The sequence below is a fragment of the Rutilus rutilus genome, assembly GCF_951802725.1.
Source record: "Rutilus rutilus genome assembly, chromosome: 7".
Classification (NCBI taxonomy): Eukaryota; Metazoa; Chordata; class Actinopteri; order Cypriniformes; family Leuciscidae; genus Rutilus; species Rutilus rutilus.
In genome coordinates, this window is record NC_140221.1 from 36890142 (window position 1) to 36906568 (window position 16427).

A 16427-nucleotide genomic window follows, 5' to 3' on the forward strand; every position below is an offset into this window, starting at 1 on the left:
ATACGAAGCTCTGTGGGATGCTGATCTCCTGGAGCACCAAAAGGGTCCTAAAATGTGGAACACTCAGATGAGGCCCTGAAGTAGGTTCAGAAGGCCCTAACAATCTGGAACATGTAGACATGTACCTTGAAATGAAGCTTTGCTCTCCTGAGCTTAACCTTGTTGCAAATGTGTCTGTAGGCTATGTCTTCAGCCTCTAGGCCAGGCACTCAGAACTTGATCAATCCGTTTTTGTCACTCTGGCATGGAGATTCGGGACGTGTTGTAATTGTTATGGTCTCACTGGACGAAGACTCTGAACGTAGTGTTTGTTAATGTCTCTTTCCTTATTTCCTCTGAAATCAGAGGGGACACACAGTGTGGCCCACCCTTCTTTCTCCTGTGGAACTCATTTGCACATTCTAAAGCACTAATACAGTGCATTTAAAGTTGAATCAACCCTTATGAAAAATAAGTATACTTTCAAAGTTCAAGTGTATTTTTAAGTATACATTATGTAGTAGACTTTTTACATTGTACATTTACCGGCTTTACCTGGGATGCGCCTTGGGATGCATAACTGGGATGTCATCCTTACTGCCCCTTTTTGCGGGAGTTCGTCATTTATGAATGGAATAGTTTGGTGTGCTGTTTCCGCGTCATGCTTCTGTGTGCAGGCTCCCCCGAGTTTCAGTTTGTTGCCGAACAACTAGCTGCACGTTATGATCAGCGACCACGCATGTGCAGCGCTGTGAACATCTCCTGGTTGATTGCATGACCAAGAGGTTCTTCACCGTGTTATGGGGTGGAACGCACGTCTAGTGATGTAACGCTATGCTGCCTTGCCAGGGTCTCATTTCCGGCAAATTCGTTTTGTTTTTAACTTTGGAGTGGGGGTTCAATCATCAGCTGGCTGGCAGGAGCCGCCACTGGCATGTCACGTGACCTGTCAGTGGCTGGCTGGCAGCTGCCAGTCGTGATCACGGCCATTTGACTGGTTTAATTGGGATAACTGGTCCCAAAACATCAATCATACAAAATAATAGATGCACAAGATTATATTCATAATAAGAAAACAATTTATTTCCTTACAGCGAGAGTGTCAGGCATCGTGTTATACTCGCAGTTCAGCCGCGGCTGAATGGATTGAGCGTCCAGCAAAGCGTCAGTAAGCTGCCAGTCTGATTACGGCCATTTGACTGCTTTAATTGGGATAAAATTCTCTAAAACGCCAATCATGCAAAAGAACATAATCATATCAACAGATGCATAATAAATGAGCTAGAGAGGGAGGAACACAAAAACTGCCAAAAATCAATGGTTTCTGAAACTTGCCAAAGGCAGACAGCCAGACAACTAGCCAGCCACTGACAGGTCACGTGACATGCCAGTGGCGGCTCCTGCCAGCCAGCTGAAGATTGAACCCCTACTGGAGTTTTGTGTTACTTTGGGCAGAGTTAATTAGTCACTGAGAAGTGAGAAAACAAGTGTTAAGCGAGGCCATTCTTTTCTTGTTCTTTGTATGTCTTTGATTTGTAATTATTATTGAAGCAGTTTGCTTTTTCTCAGTTTGTGTGTTTTATGTATTGAATGTAATGTAATTTATTTTTTGGTTAAATTTGTTTTGTTTTTAAGTTCACAACGTGTGACTGAGTATTGTTTCGATTATTTTTCTTTGTTTTAGAAATTGTTGATTTATTTGAGGCTGGTTGGTACCAGCTAAATAATTATGTACAGCTGGTTAGTATCAGCAAACTGATTACTTAAGGCTGGTTAGTGCAGCTAATTTTTGCTGTTGTTTGTTTTCTACTTTGTATCTAGAGGAGTTGGGGAAACAGGGGAGGAGTTTGGCTGATGTCATTTAATGGTGTCCAGATTGTGTGCTGTGCCTCATAGGTTGGATTGATTCTCACCTGTGTGTGTGATTTAAGTGTGGGGTGGCAATTGAGGGCTCTTTTAAACTTTCTTTATTTATATATTTTTGTATATTGTAGTATAAGTTTCTTTTCTTTTTTCTTGTTACATGTGAATATTGAGTCCTGGCAATATTAATGTATTGATAGTTTTTAACCTTTTGTATGGTTTAATAAAGTTGCCCCATCTTTGTACTCCCTTGTCTATGTCTCTCTATACTCACCCACACCTTGGTAACAAACCTGTGCCCATCTGTGTAGGGCTGATATTTCCCGGTGTATTCACGGTGGTGTAGTTGACTAGGATTCTTGTTTACTTTATAACTACTCCTACCTGACCACTCTTGCCACATAACAATAATAAGGGTAAATGTATAGCAACATGTTAAAGAGTTTCCAAGAAAATCATCTAACTAGATACAAATACATTTTTGTAAAGCTTATAAGCAGGAAGTATTAAAAGACAGGAAGTATCCCATTATGCTTACCATAAAAAAAAAAATGAAATAAAGCTGGTGTCTTTCTGAATGTGTTGTGTATGTATTGAATTACTTATCGGCCTATCATGTCATCTAGAAATTTACCAGCACTTAAATTAACAAAATTTTTATGTAGGCCTATATTTTAGCAAAAAAATAGAGTGATGTAAGGGTGGATTTCCTGCAGTGGTTCAAGCTGCCGAATGACTAAAGAAACGTTATTAGCAAGATGGTATAAACCTTCCACCCAGTGCCACTTATACCAACGACGGAAATAAGCGCAGTTACAATAGCTTAATATGTGGGAGAGCGTTGCTATAGAGAGTGACAATATTGTATTGCAATTTGTAGCACTTCAAAGTCAATACCAAATTACTAGTTAGCACATTATTTGTAATTGAAGCGGTTTAATGACAAAATATGGTTATGGTTACACTTAAAATAGTTACAAAATAGATGAGATATGAGATGATGATAACTTATACCATTAATCTTACCCAGCATGTAAATGTTACCAGAGAGAGAGAGAGAGAGAGAGAGAGAGAGAGAGAGAGAGAGAGAGAGAGAGAGAGAGAGAGAGGAAAGAGGAGGTAAAGAGAGAGAGCCCAAGAAAGGGACCCAGAGAAGAAGAGAGCCAGAGCATCAGTTTCAATCTTGTTTTATCCTTTCCTGACCATGTGACTAAAACCCAGATGTGAGACATTCAAACTGACCAATCAGATAATTACACTTCCCCCACTGTACTAAAGGTGTGACAATTCATCGACCCCCAAAGTACAAACATGTTGGCCTACAGGCCTAGATCACAACCTCTGTGCCTTTAGGAACTCCAAATGGTCCTTGTGGTAGAAAGAGGGGGTGGAAACAGTAAAGCAAATATCTTTGTTCATTTAAATTATCTTGGATTATTTTCAATCCTACAGTGAGATGCGGGTCATGACAAGATTTTTTTGATTTTGCCCAAATGCTCAATGCATTCAATCATCAATAAATTCAAAACACCGAATTCTTTGATACCCCACTCTATATGTAGCCTATGTATGTGCATTGATCAGTAACATGCTGTTACATGTATGCCCTGGTTTGGTTTTCCCTTACGAAAAAGAAGTATACTTCAAGTTCATTTTATGAAGTATACTTAAGTAATGTTCAAGTATATTTTTAAGTATACATTATGCAGTAAGTATTATGGGTATACTAGAAGTTTACTATTTTCATACTTGTAGCAAATTTTTAGTTTATGAAAGTACACTTTGAAGTATACTCTCAGTAAACTACTAGTTTAGTAGAATAATATCGAGAATAAAGTCGTTGTGTTTCGAGAATAAACTCATTCAATTTCGAGAAATAAAGTCGAAATTAAATGTAGAGAATAACGCATTCGATCAGTGTTCATTGCATAGCCTACTGATATCAACCTCATCGAGGTTTCGTGGTTTCCCAGGATACAATAAGACGCATTATTAATCGTTGTATGTTGGTTGTGTAGCCTACGCCTCCATCCACAGAATGTAACGACTGTAACCATCTATACAGCCATTAATGGCAATGCCATACGGTTTTAATTTATCATAGCTGTCCATATGCCAGAGTGCATTTGGGCCAGCGCAAGTGTAGCCTACTCTCCATCGTCGAAATTCCACACCTTGAGGATCAACAAGTTTAATAATGCGTCTTATGGTATCCTGGGAAACCACGAAACCTCGTTGAATTTCATGTTGGACAAAAGCGAGTACATCGCTCAAATTGGACAGATTTTTTCTTCTAAAAAGACCTAGCCGACCTAAGAATGTTCTATTCTTTGTTACTGAAAGAAAGTCTAAAATATAGCTTGACTAAGTGATCCAACTCTGCCATGTCCTCTATCAGTAGGCTATAATGAACACTGATCCAATGCGTTATTCTCTACATTTCATTTCGACTTTTTTTTCTCGAAACACAACGACTTTTTGTCTCGAAATTTAACGAGTTTTTTTCTCGAAACACAACGACTTTATTCTCGAAACACAACGAGAAAAAGTTTATTTTCAAGATTGTATTTCGACTTTTTTTTTCGAAAGTTAACGAGTTTAATCTCGCATTATAATGACTTTAATCTCGAGATGTGTTTATTTTATTTTATTATTATTGCCTGGCCCTAATCCTCTTCCGCAGTAAATAATGGAACACTTGAATAAACTCATTATTATTATCGCTGTGTACAAGATCAGGTTCAGTTCCATGCTTATTTTATTTACTCTATAAGCTATTCCACCCGAAAGCTTGTTACTATATAAACATGACCATTTTAGTTTATAAGACAGTGTGTAATATTAGGTTTTAAAAAAAAGTTACTCAATCAAAATAGTAAACAAAAGTACAAGCCAAGAATACTTAGAATACTTAATTATACTTTTAAGTATATCTCGATCAACAAGTAGCCTATAGGCCATTAGACTTTCCTGTCAGTATAACATAAGTCAAGTACACTTAAGTGCAATTTGAAGTATATTTCTGAGAAGTACATAAAAAGTAGACTGTATTCTTATTTTTAGTTTAAAAGAAGTATACTAATAGCAAACTTGAATAAACTTCTTTTTCGTAAGGGTTGTTTTGTTTCATTGTGTTTTGGTTCCTTTTGGACTGTGTCCAGCTGTCATTGTAAGCTGAGCTAGTTTTCTAGTGTGTGTCAGTTTGTTCCATAGGGGCTGTTTACACAACACCCTTTTCAACTAAAATGGTTTTGGCCATTCATTTACACAACAACAGCGTTTTGGGAGCCTGAAACCGCAAACTTTTGAAAAATGGTTTCAAAGTGCAAGCTTTTGATAACGATACAGTTGTTCTCTGTGTAAACAACAAAACATGAATTTGTGAATACGGTGACGTCATGTGCATGCTTATTACATGTTCAGTCTATAGGCACATCGTGTTTCTTTACAAAGTGACATCGCAAACTACTGGCCTGGCAGCAGAATTGTTGTTAATATATGATTTTGTTTGCGTTTTTTTCCTGTGTGTTCATGTGATCTTGAGTCTTCTGGATAGTTAATAAAGCCTTTTATTTTAAATTTCGTGAGTGCTACGTGACACATGCACAAATGATAAGATAAAAACAGTAAAAATTTAATAGTTATCATAGAATTCTGCAAAATCATTAATCAAAATGGCATTTTAATATACAAAACTTTTGTAGAACCTATTTGCAGTCATTTATTTTTTACTTTTCAGCTGCGTTACTTATACATTTCTGAACTCCAATATGCAACAGACAAACAATTGTACAACTTGTTAATGTTCAGTCTTTTCTGTCGGCCAGCATTTAACAGTCACACTTGGAAGAGAATAAAGAGAAATATCTTTTGTCCAATAATTTTTTTTTTTTTTTAATTTCAGACAGCAGTGGAAAGTCTGTTATCCACAGAATTGGTAATGGAAGTTCTTTGGAAAGCGCTTCGGGTCTCCTCATCAATGGCACTCTCGATCTTTGACAGAAAGGAATAGCATTTCTTCTTCAAATCCTTGGCCATGAATGCATAGAGGAATGGGTTTAAAAAGCTGTTTGCAGTGGCAAGAGTAGCAGATAATTGGTGGGCCGTGTGAAAGACGGGATCGTATGGAGAATCTTTAGTTTTGCCCAACTCTATTATAGAAACAATGTGAAATGGCAACCAACAGAAAAAAAAAGTTGTAATCAGTAATGTCATGATCTTGAATGGCTTGGTGGATTTGGACATATGGTTTGCTCTAAGTTTACAGATCAGGATGCAGTAACAGGTGGAAATGGTCAGGAACGGAATTAAAAACCCAAAAGTAAAGCGCATGAACACGACGGTTCTGTGGTGATGCTCATAGTTGCTATAACATATGACTGTTGATGATTCATTCGCAATATCTCTGAATTTGGCAGATGGAATGCTAAGCAAAGCAGACACGAACCAAGCCATCACAACAACTAAAAAAGCTTTCTTTGCAGTGCGTTGATTTTGGGCCCAGACAGGAAACTTGACTGTGATGCAGCGATCCACACTAATGATGACCAGGATGAAAATGCTGCTGTACATATTGAGGGTCATAACAAAAGAGGTGAACTTGCACATGAAGAGCCCAAAAATCCAGCTGGCATTAACGATATTAACAATGAGGAAAGGGAGAGTAGCGCAGAAAATGAAGTCAGACAAAGCCAGGCTCAGGTACCAGGTGGTGTTCACAGACTTCTTCATCTTAAAACCAGCAATCCAGATCACAGCACCATTTCCAGTGATGCCAAGCAGGAATATGATCACATTAAAAAGAACTGTGATTACACATGCTGCTTCCCTGCAGTATCCAGCATGTAAATCCACAGCCTTTTCTTTTGAGTGATTTTCCAACTCTTCTAAAAGACTATTGTAGTCAGGGTAATCTTGTCCTGGAGTTGAAGTCATTATGTCTCCTTAGAACTGAATAGGAAGTTGAGTTCTGTAATGAAAACAATAGGCAATTTATTCAAATATATTTAAAGTAAAGCCATTTTGAATATTTCTAAAAATGAATGCAGTTGCTGAGCAAAAACACAGTGTCACTTTTTTTGCAATTAACTGCCTTTCCCATAATTTCCATCAGGTTACTTGTGGGATATTTTTTTTCATGTAAACTTCTTGTACTTTTCTGTTTATCCTTGTGGCTTTAAATTACCTCCGAAGGGTTATTTGTATGAAGGAAATTGCCTAATTTGTTACTTAAAAAGCTAGTTCAGTCAGTGTTTAAACTACACAACACTACAATTTACACAAGAGGCATGCTATTTGCATTTGAATTTTAAATGCAACTGACTCACTTTGAAATTCAACATGTAAAAAGTATGACTGACAAGTAACTTTGTTAAGTGAGGAGAATGTAATGGTTTTTTTTGTATCATATCTGATATCTACAACCTGTAAAGTTGTTTGCAATCCCGCATTTTTAAAGTAGCCTATCTTAGTTGATTCTGCTGCAGAATCAGTCACATGCGTCTTAATTCCTTTACGGCTCTCTGTCTTCAGAATGGTACAGAAAACAAGTGTTCATCGCATGATCAAATACAGAAAGGGAAGTGTATCTTATTTATCTTTGATGCACTGGCTCATATGACAAAGAATAACTTACCTCAAGAGAATGCCTCAAAATGCCGTTTGCAATGCTTTAGATATGTACTTCTGCTGCTGGGTTGTTTTCTCATCTGATAAGTGCAGACTGAGCTACTGGCCAAATATCTTAACACCTAGTTCCTCTGTAAGATGCAAAAAACATTCTGAGAACTGAGACTGTTGACGGTCACACCAGTACCCTATTCAAAGTGACTCTGTTCATCTGATAGTTAGAGATAGGCTGGTTTGAGGTTAAAACCCGGAATCTAACACCGTTTCAGTGAACAGGCCAACATGAGACAAACTCTGCCGCCTTTAACATTGTGGGAGGATGCTGAAGTGGGGTATGTTGTGAAGCTCACATGCAACACAATAATTGCAGTCAAACAAGGATGTTTATTAGTCACAGAAAAGTTCAGTTAAGTCATTATACAAGTTGTTATAAAGATTAAATAATACTTTTTTACATCAGGAATCCAATTTGCATTGTGCATGATGATGGTTTGATTTACTTACTATAATTCACTGAAAATAAGGACTGTAAATCACTTACAAAATTAACTGCAAAGCCTCATATGAAGCTAATTCAAAGACATTACATTATTGTAGAAAACATGTAAATCATTAAATATCTATATATAAACAATAAAGTAATTGCATGGAAATAAACAATATACTGACTTCTGACGCCACTTTATATATATATAAAGTGGCGTCAGAAGTCAGTATATTGTTTATTTCCATGTAATGTACAATAGGCATATGACTGGACTAAAATCATGTTGGTCTGTCCTTATGCTTCGTTCACACAGGAAGGGTTATTACTTTCCGTCTATACACATGAGTTTGGTCAGATATTTGTTGTGGTTGCAGCACATTTTAAGATGAAGTGTCAAGTTAAAAGCAGTTGGTAAAAACGCATCTTGGAATCCTTGTGTACTGTTTCATTTCCCATGGTGATTTTTCACAGATGTTTTAGCTGTATTCAAAATTATGCATTGCATTATGTTTTGGTTTTAGGGTTAAACCAACTCTTAAGGTGATGATACACAGGGCAACTCTTTGAGCAATGTTGCTGGGCAATCTTGCCGAGCGATTGTTGCTTGGGCACTTTCCCATTGAAAATGTGCAATAAATTTCTATCTGGATAATTTAGACAGGTCGTGGGCACTGTGTCTCATCTGGTTGCCCGTTGACGGCAACATTGCACAGCAACATTGCTCAAAAAGTTGCCCTGTGTATCATCACCTTTAGGGCCAGAAGTGAAAAAAAAAAAGCCCAGTAGAGGTTGTACTTGCCAGCTCAGGAAGTTCACAACTGCTGATGCAGTTCTACTCAGCTGTTATTGTGTCTGTCCTCTGCACTTCATTAACTGTCTGGTTTAGCTCAGCTACAAAATCCAACATAAGAAGACAACAGAGGACGGTTCGGACTGCTGAGAGGATTATTGGTGCTCCCCTGCCCACCCTCCAAAAACTGTATACATGCAGAGTGACGAAAAGGGTTAGAAAATAACCCTGAATCCCTCACATCCAAGCCACATTCTCTTTGAACCTTTGCCTTCTGGCCAGCGCTACAGAGCACCGAGCACCAGAACAACCAGGCAAGAGAAAAAAAATTTTCCCCAGGGAAAAAAAGTTTCTTCTACCTCATGGACAGTTAAATGTTCTCCCCACTGTGCAATGATAACTATGTGCAATATCGCTTATATCTATTTCTTATTCCAAGTATTTACATCTTCTTTCCATTCCCTGTTAATTCTATTCAATTTGTATATAGCACATACAAATATCTTTATTTTTTATTTTACTATCTGTATATCTATATGTTGTTGTCTCTGTTTACTGGAAGCTTCTTCTGTCACCAAAACAAAGTCCTTGTGTGTGCAAACATACTTGGCAACAAAGCTCTTTCTGATTCTGATTAAAGGAAATATCCATAAACTTAACGGATAATGTCATGGCAGAAAATTACGATTTCTTTTTTTGTGCAGTGCATAACTAAATACAGTATATATACACTGTAAAAAATTTCTAACCCTCCCAAATCAAAAATTTCAAGTGACCGATAACATCAAAATTTTTCAATTGGCCCAAGTGAAATTCTGTAAATTTAATTTTATAATTTACAGAATTTCACTTGGGCCAATTGAAAAATTTAGATGTTATCGGTCACTTGAAATTTTTGATTTGGGAGGGTTAGAAATTTTTTACAGTGTAGGACCAGATTTACTAAACAAATTGACTACCGCAAACATTAGTAAATCATGTTGCATTATTCATTTAAAAAACTCTCCTTCCATAAATTTTGCGTCTGAAGGGGAAACTCCTACAAATGCATATGCAATAAGGTCAGCAGCAAAAATAACTGTGTCCATGCCTTTTTATCACTAAAGTATAGGGCTTACGCTGACACAAGCTGTTAGAAAATCTGGCCCTTCGTTTTCTTTTTGTTTTGTTTTTACAATTAATCAAACTAAATAAATGCATTAAATCAAATGTGTCAAGCTCCAGAACACCTGATTAAAAGTTTCTAGTAATCCTAAAGACCATGCTTAGTTGGTTCAGGTGTGTTTAATTATGGTTGGAACTAAACTCTGCATGACAGAGGCCCTCCAGGAACGAAGTTTGACACCCCTGCATTAAACTGACATCCCTAATGCAAAATAGCGTACTTCCCGTTTATTATTTAGATATGAGTAGATGCCCTGGCATCCACTGAGCTAGAGCGAGACAGGTAGCGACTGATCGTTCGGCCATCTTCTCCAATAGCATTCTCGATCTTTGATAAGATGGAGCTCTTGAACTTCTTCCTGAAGTCATTGCCCATGAAGACGTACAAAACAGGGTTTAGGAAGCTGTTAGCGGCAGCAACAGTGGTGCCAATGTTCAGTCCGAGAGCGATGACATCAGTGTTGAAGGTTTCGTTTTGTTCGATTAGCACAAATGTGTGGTACGGCAGCCAGCACAGGAAGAAGGTCAGAATGAGAGCCGTCATAATCTTAAACGGTTTGTTGGACTTTGCCATCTGGGTGGCTCTCAGTCTTAGGATGATGACAGTATAACAAACGATAATGAGGATGAAAGGAAACACGAATCCAAAAACAAAGCGGCTTGTTGCAATGACTTTGTGGCTATACTGGCTGGACGTGTAGTTGTTCATGCATCGGTTTGTGCCTAGGTGATTCTGGACATCACGGAATACAATAGATGGGATACTTAAAGCTGCAGAGATGATCCATGCGAGTACAATTAACACAGACGCTTTTCCGATAGTGCGATGATTCTGTGCCCAAACAGGAAACATGACGGCGATGCAGCGATCCATGCTGATGATGACGAGGAGGAAGATGCTGCTGAACATGTTGAGGAACATGACAAAGGACGTGAACTTGCACATGAAGAGGCCAAAAATCCAGTCCGCGGTGACACTGTAGGCAATGTTAAAAGGCAAACAGACACAGAATATGAAGTCAGATAGAGCCAGGCTCAAGTACCAGGTAGTATTGACTGACTTCTTCATGCCAAACCCTGCAATCCAGATAACCACCGCATTTCCTCCAAGGCCCAGCAAACAGATGATCACATTGATCACCAGCAACACCAGGCAGAGAACTTGAGTGAAACATTTGGTGTGGACTGTCATGTGGGAAGAAACTCCATCGTAAGTTATATTACTGGAGTTATAATCTAAGTAATTGTCATAATCAATATCATAGTTAAACTGAAAATCTGTTGAATCCATTGTAATTTACGTTGATTCCCTGAAAGCAGACAACAAAAAGATCTTTAATTAGTTAAATTGTTCTTCAAGTATTAATATCAGTAATATCATAGTCACTGTTCCCATATTACTATTGATCAGCAATGTCATTTCAACCTAAAAGTTCAATGTAATTTAATGAAAATTAATTTTGTGAACTTTTAAAAATAAATATAAGTTAGATTAGCAACAAATAATTTGAGAGAAAATTATAACTAAATAAATAAAGTAAAATATTCGTTTTTTTTTAAAAGCTTGTCATTATGTAAATCCAAATAGATTCAATATTACATAATATATAAATATTATACTAATTATAAGTACCTTTGTGGACAGAAACGTTCAAAGGTTAACACTTCAATGTGGTTTGGAGTAAATGTTCACAAGTCTTTTAAATAATCAATATTCTCTCACCTTAGCCAAGTAACAGTGTCCTCCAGCATTACCTCACCAGCACCCACTTGCCATCTGACAGCTGTGTCGCTTTTGCATTTATAAAGTCCTATCCTTCTCTTGAGCAACATTGTGCATGACTGCACATGCTGTACTTCCACAAAACACTTCCCAAACTGTTTTTGTTTTCCTCATCAACAAGATCCCCTACTTTCACTTCTTGATTTTGTTCTTCTAGTTTTGGAGAAACAGATTCATAAAACAAAATAAAAAAACTCAAAGCTTTGGCCGTCTACAGTGATCTGACGTAATTCAGAGATGAGATCAGCCTGGGTAAGAGAAGGTCACAGCCCGTAAAGACATAAATAATAATTTAATTTAAATAGCCTCATGCCTCTATTGTCATAATAGAAGTTTTCTTTTATCTCAATAAAATAATTAAAGGATCATTTAAAGTAATTTAGATAGAAAAATTCCAGGTATTTCATTTTTATTTTTCAAATCATTCTTGTTTTCTTTTGAGTATTGTTTAATAGGCAATTCTTTTATAGGGTTTTCTCTCCCTGATGATTGGCTAACTTTAGCTCTTTAATTACATCATGTTAGGCTTCAACCTGTTTGGCATCCTGTTCATTTACATGCCTACATGTTTCTGAGCTTAACCAGAGCATATTTATGACCATTATTTATAGAAATCCTTCCATAAATTATGGCAAAACCATACTATTCAATATTCATTGTTGTGTTTTTTTTAATGTATTCAGTTTATGCAATCTCTTGCTCTGAATATGCAAAACAGGTATTTTGAGCCATTTCTCTGACCACAAACTCATACATACAAACAAAGATACATACCTTCAAATTTATAAAGACTCAATTTGTAAATTTCACAAAAACACAAAATACTAAAATGTTAATTATTTGACATAACTGAGCAGCCAAAAGCACCATTAATCAGTCCATTCTATGCAGATTCAACATTATACAGACATGCTGTCCAAGTATGAAATTACTTTGTTGGGGAATTTACAGTTAAAGACACAAGAACCAGATATGATGAATGAAGACCTGACAGAATTATAATAAATTAAAGAAAAAGTTTACTGAAGGATTGTTTCCAGTTTCATCAGCAGAAGCCAGTTTCAAGACTTTCATGGAGTTCCTAAACCCTTCACCAAGGTCTAAGCTACGTAAATACTTCAGGTTGAATGATTCTGATTGGCTAAGAAATAGATAAACATAGTAAATTTCCTCACATGGGCTGATATGCAGGAGCATATCCACATTGATTATCAGGCTGACACCCGGACCTTCCAAGTCACAGAACTGCGTTTCTAGACGCCAGCTTGTCTGGAAAAACAAGTCAGTCAATCTCCACAGTGCCAGTTGTCCACCTCCAATACCGCTTCTCTGACATAAAGAATACTAACAAAGGATCCAGCCTCGTCAAAGGCTGAAATTGGCCGAGCTCTGCTCTAAACAGGAAACTTCCCCAAAACATCCTGATAACATGTTCTTTCTCTCAGTGAGAGGCACAGACAAGTCATTCAAATCATTTAATATGTAGAAGGAAAAATATTGATTATTGATAAATACTTTGATGATAAATCACGCAATAGGATGTATATACATATATACATAGAAGTGGTAGTGGATTCTAGAATCGGACCATTCAACTTCACTGTGAAGTTCATCAGTTACAGGAATTGTTATTTTTTTGCTTACCACAAAAGAACTTACCACAGCCTTTTTTTGCTTACCACAGCCTTGAAAGAACTGAGGCCAGTGGCGTGATTGATGATGAGCACCACCTGCGCGTTTCACCGGTCTCGTATGACAGTGAAGGACAAGAGAGGACCAGGCCTGGACATTATGTTGTTTTGTTTGTGTATACGGCAGTCATCCGTGTAGCTGCCACTTTTACTTTCCTTTTTATGTTTATTTATTAAAGTTTGTGAAACGCTCACTGGTTCCTGCCTCCTTCTTCCCACAAATAACTTCGTTACACAGACCAGTCAGCATCTATTTGCGCCTTGCATTTGCAGAGTTTAGTTCCAACCCTGCTCCAGCACACTGTAGTTTTCAAATAATATGAGCGTTGGGTGCTCGAGCACCTGCCCCTTTGCCCCTTGGTGCCCAAAGTGCCCTTTTGTCAAGGCAAAATTTCCTCTCCTTTTTTGTAATTAAAGGCCCTTTTGTGGATGCCTGCCCAACCTAACTATTAGTAAAATTAATAAATAATAATTTAGCCGTAAATGAAATGATCCACATGATGACCTTTCACCTGACGAACTCATCCGGAACGATTCCTCACGCTGCACGCACATTCTTTAATTTCGCGCGGCTACACGCACTACCAGAAGATATCTTAAAATCTGCGGCTGCTGGTAAGTGGCGTTTCATTTTCAGCGAAGTGATTTTGATGTTTGTTTACTTATTATTATTATTTTACAAGGACGACGTGAAGAGAGCATGCAGAGATGTTGTTTATATTGCAGTGTGTAGGCTGTAGAAGTAACTGTTTTCCTGAATGCCATCAAGAAAACCGAGACTGATTTCATAACAGGTCAATAAACAAATAATTAAAATTAAGTCACTTACATTTTAGACGCAATGACTGTTTTTGTTCTGTTTCAGCAGCGAAAATAGTTCCAAACAAATATCACCGCAGAATCATCGCGCATCTCACAGCAACACTTGTTGCATTACTAAATGATTCAGCGTTTTGAACGAATCGGTTGAGTCAAAGATTCAATTACCCATTCATAAACTGCCTCATTCTGAATAAATCAGCCGATTGAACGAATCGTTTGAATGAATGACTCAATGACTCGCTCATTAAAACGGTCGCCTGCCGCCTCCTACTGGCGGTTTAGTTTCATAAAGTATCATCTTTTCAACATTCCTTATTTTTTTATATTCAAAAATATTTAAAATAAAATAATTTAATACAGTTATAATTTTTCAATGTAAATTATTTAATGTGATTGGTAACTATAATATAATAACTATAATATATTGATCAAATTTAAGAATTTGAAATGAATGTTGGAGCATACATTTAATAAAATTAGGGGAAAGATGCCCTTTATAAAAGATACAAAAAATTAGAGATTTCAAACAGTGATGTAATGAAACATTGACAATTTAAGTTTGAAGGGAGTAAAGCCTCTGTTTAGGCTATTAAGGAAATGTAATTTTGCCAAAAGAAGAACTTTTATTGTATATAAATGTTCATTTTAAATCAGCCTACTTCAGTGTGATATGTTACCATACTATCATGCTTAACACTAAGAATTTGAATAATTGTAATGTGATGATCAGATGCAGATATCTAAATCAAAGAATATGGGCGGTTTGCGGGTGGATTATTTATTTTTAACAGTGAATTCGGGCAGATTCGGGTGACTCAAAGTGCACCAGATTAATGAATTTATCTTTAAAATGTACAAAATTTTCTTACGGGGGGGCATGCCCCCGGACCCCCCTAGAGGTACCAAGCTCCACCCACAAAAATGATGTGGGAAACACATTAGGCTATATGATGATCTACAAAAAAATACACATTTTATTATCTTATTATTAAAATACATTATTAGGATTTTACCACCTCCGCCTCATTTTAAGCCAGGAAAAACACAGCCCCATTTAAAGCCTTGTTCCGTGTGCCCCCCTTTTATACTTTGAGCACCTGCCCCTCCAGAGGTCTCTGCACGGCCCTGTCTGAAATTATAGTTTAGCATTTCATGACCCTTTAAGAGTAATTTGTTCATGAATCAGACTACACAGGTCATGTTGTATGTTTGTTTTGGGGTTAAGTAAGTGAGGAACGCCAAAAAGCGCTGCTGGAAACACTGCTGTTCCTGTCTGCTTCATGTAAGGAATATGTAAATACATATAAGGTGTTTTTGTTTATGGTTGGCGCTAAACTCAGCAGGAAAGTGGATCTCGAGGGCCAGAGTTTCACATCCCTGATCTGATGGATTTCTCTTCACACGTGAGTGCACATGCTGAATATATATGCAGCTTACTCACCTGTGTTCCTCTACAGCTTTCTGCATTCATCCGCCACCCCGACTCCTCACTCTTGGCTGGTTTCCCAGCCAGAGGGACTGGGGAAGTACACAGAGCTCGGTGCCCTCTCATTGGACAGCACGTCAAATACGCGTACTTTTTATGCTGTCCGATTACTTAGTGTAAACTTGTGAAATTCAGTTTTATTTTATATAACATTCCAAAGCAGAGAAATTGTGTTTTAATGCTTTCTGTAAACCAGCCAAATGCAACCCCACTTAAAAAATCAGAAGCAGGAAGAAACCTTGGGTGGAACTAAAATCCCATCCTCCTCAGGCTGTTCTGTAAATAAACTTGACATGAAACAGAAATAGCGACCACCACTTTTTCCCTATTGTGACGTATTTCTGAGCATGTCAAACAAGAAATAAATGGGGATAGTTGTATTGATGTTTCATTAAACCCTAAAACAGGCAAGAGTGAAAAATTATCAGCAAAAATTTCATGTCACTTGAAGTCATCTGGACTTAAATAAAACAAATCCAAATAATTTATTTATATATTTAATATAGTTTGGATTTTATGAGTTGTAGGCTATCTCCCAGGATACATTACCCTATTAGCATGTTATAACATGTTGTTAACGAGAATTAGCATGTTGCTAGCATGATTTAGCATGTTAGCATTTTATCACGCTGCTAGCATTAATTTGCATGTTGTTAGTATGTTTCAACACATTTCTAGAACAAATTAGCATGTTGCTATCCTGAATTAACATGTTTCTAGCATGTTTTAACATG

At 37.2% G+C, this 16427-nt stretch overlaps 2 protein-coding genes across 2 annotated transcripts; both read right to left on the reverse strand.

The window, feature by feature from the left end:
* Positions 1-5455: 5455 nt before the first annotated feature.
* LOC311293364 (chemerin-like receptor 1) lies at positions 5456-7759 on the reverse strand. The gene is made up of 2 exons (XM_084413587.1): positions 7478-7759; positions 5456-6811 (listed from the first exon to the last, which is right to left on the reverse strand). The coding sequence occupies exon 2, from the start codon at positions 6775-6777 to the stop codon at positions 5743-5745; it is 1035 nt and encodes a 344-aa protein (XP_084269713.1). The 5' UTR covers positions 6778-6811; positions 7478-7759; the 3' UTR covers positions 5456-5742.
* A 1686-nt stretch (positions 7760-9445) lies between these two features.
* Positions 9446-11765, reverse strand: cmklr1 (chemokine-like receptor 1). The gene is made up of 2 exons (XM_084413585.1): positions 11635-11765; positions 9446-11221 (listed from the first exon to the last, which is right to left on the reverse strand). Exon 2 carries the CDS (start codon positions 11200-11202, stop codon positions 10147-10149), a length of 1056 nt encoding a protein of 351 aa, XP_084269711.1. The 5' UTR covers positions 11203-11221; positions 11635-11765; the 3' UTR covers positions 9446-10146.
* Between the last annotated feature and the right edge of the window lie 4662 nt (positions 11766-16427).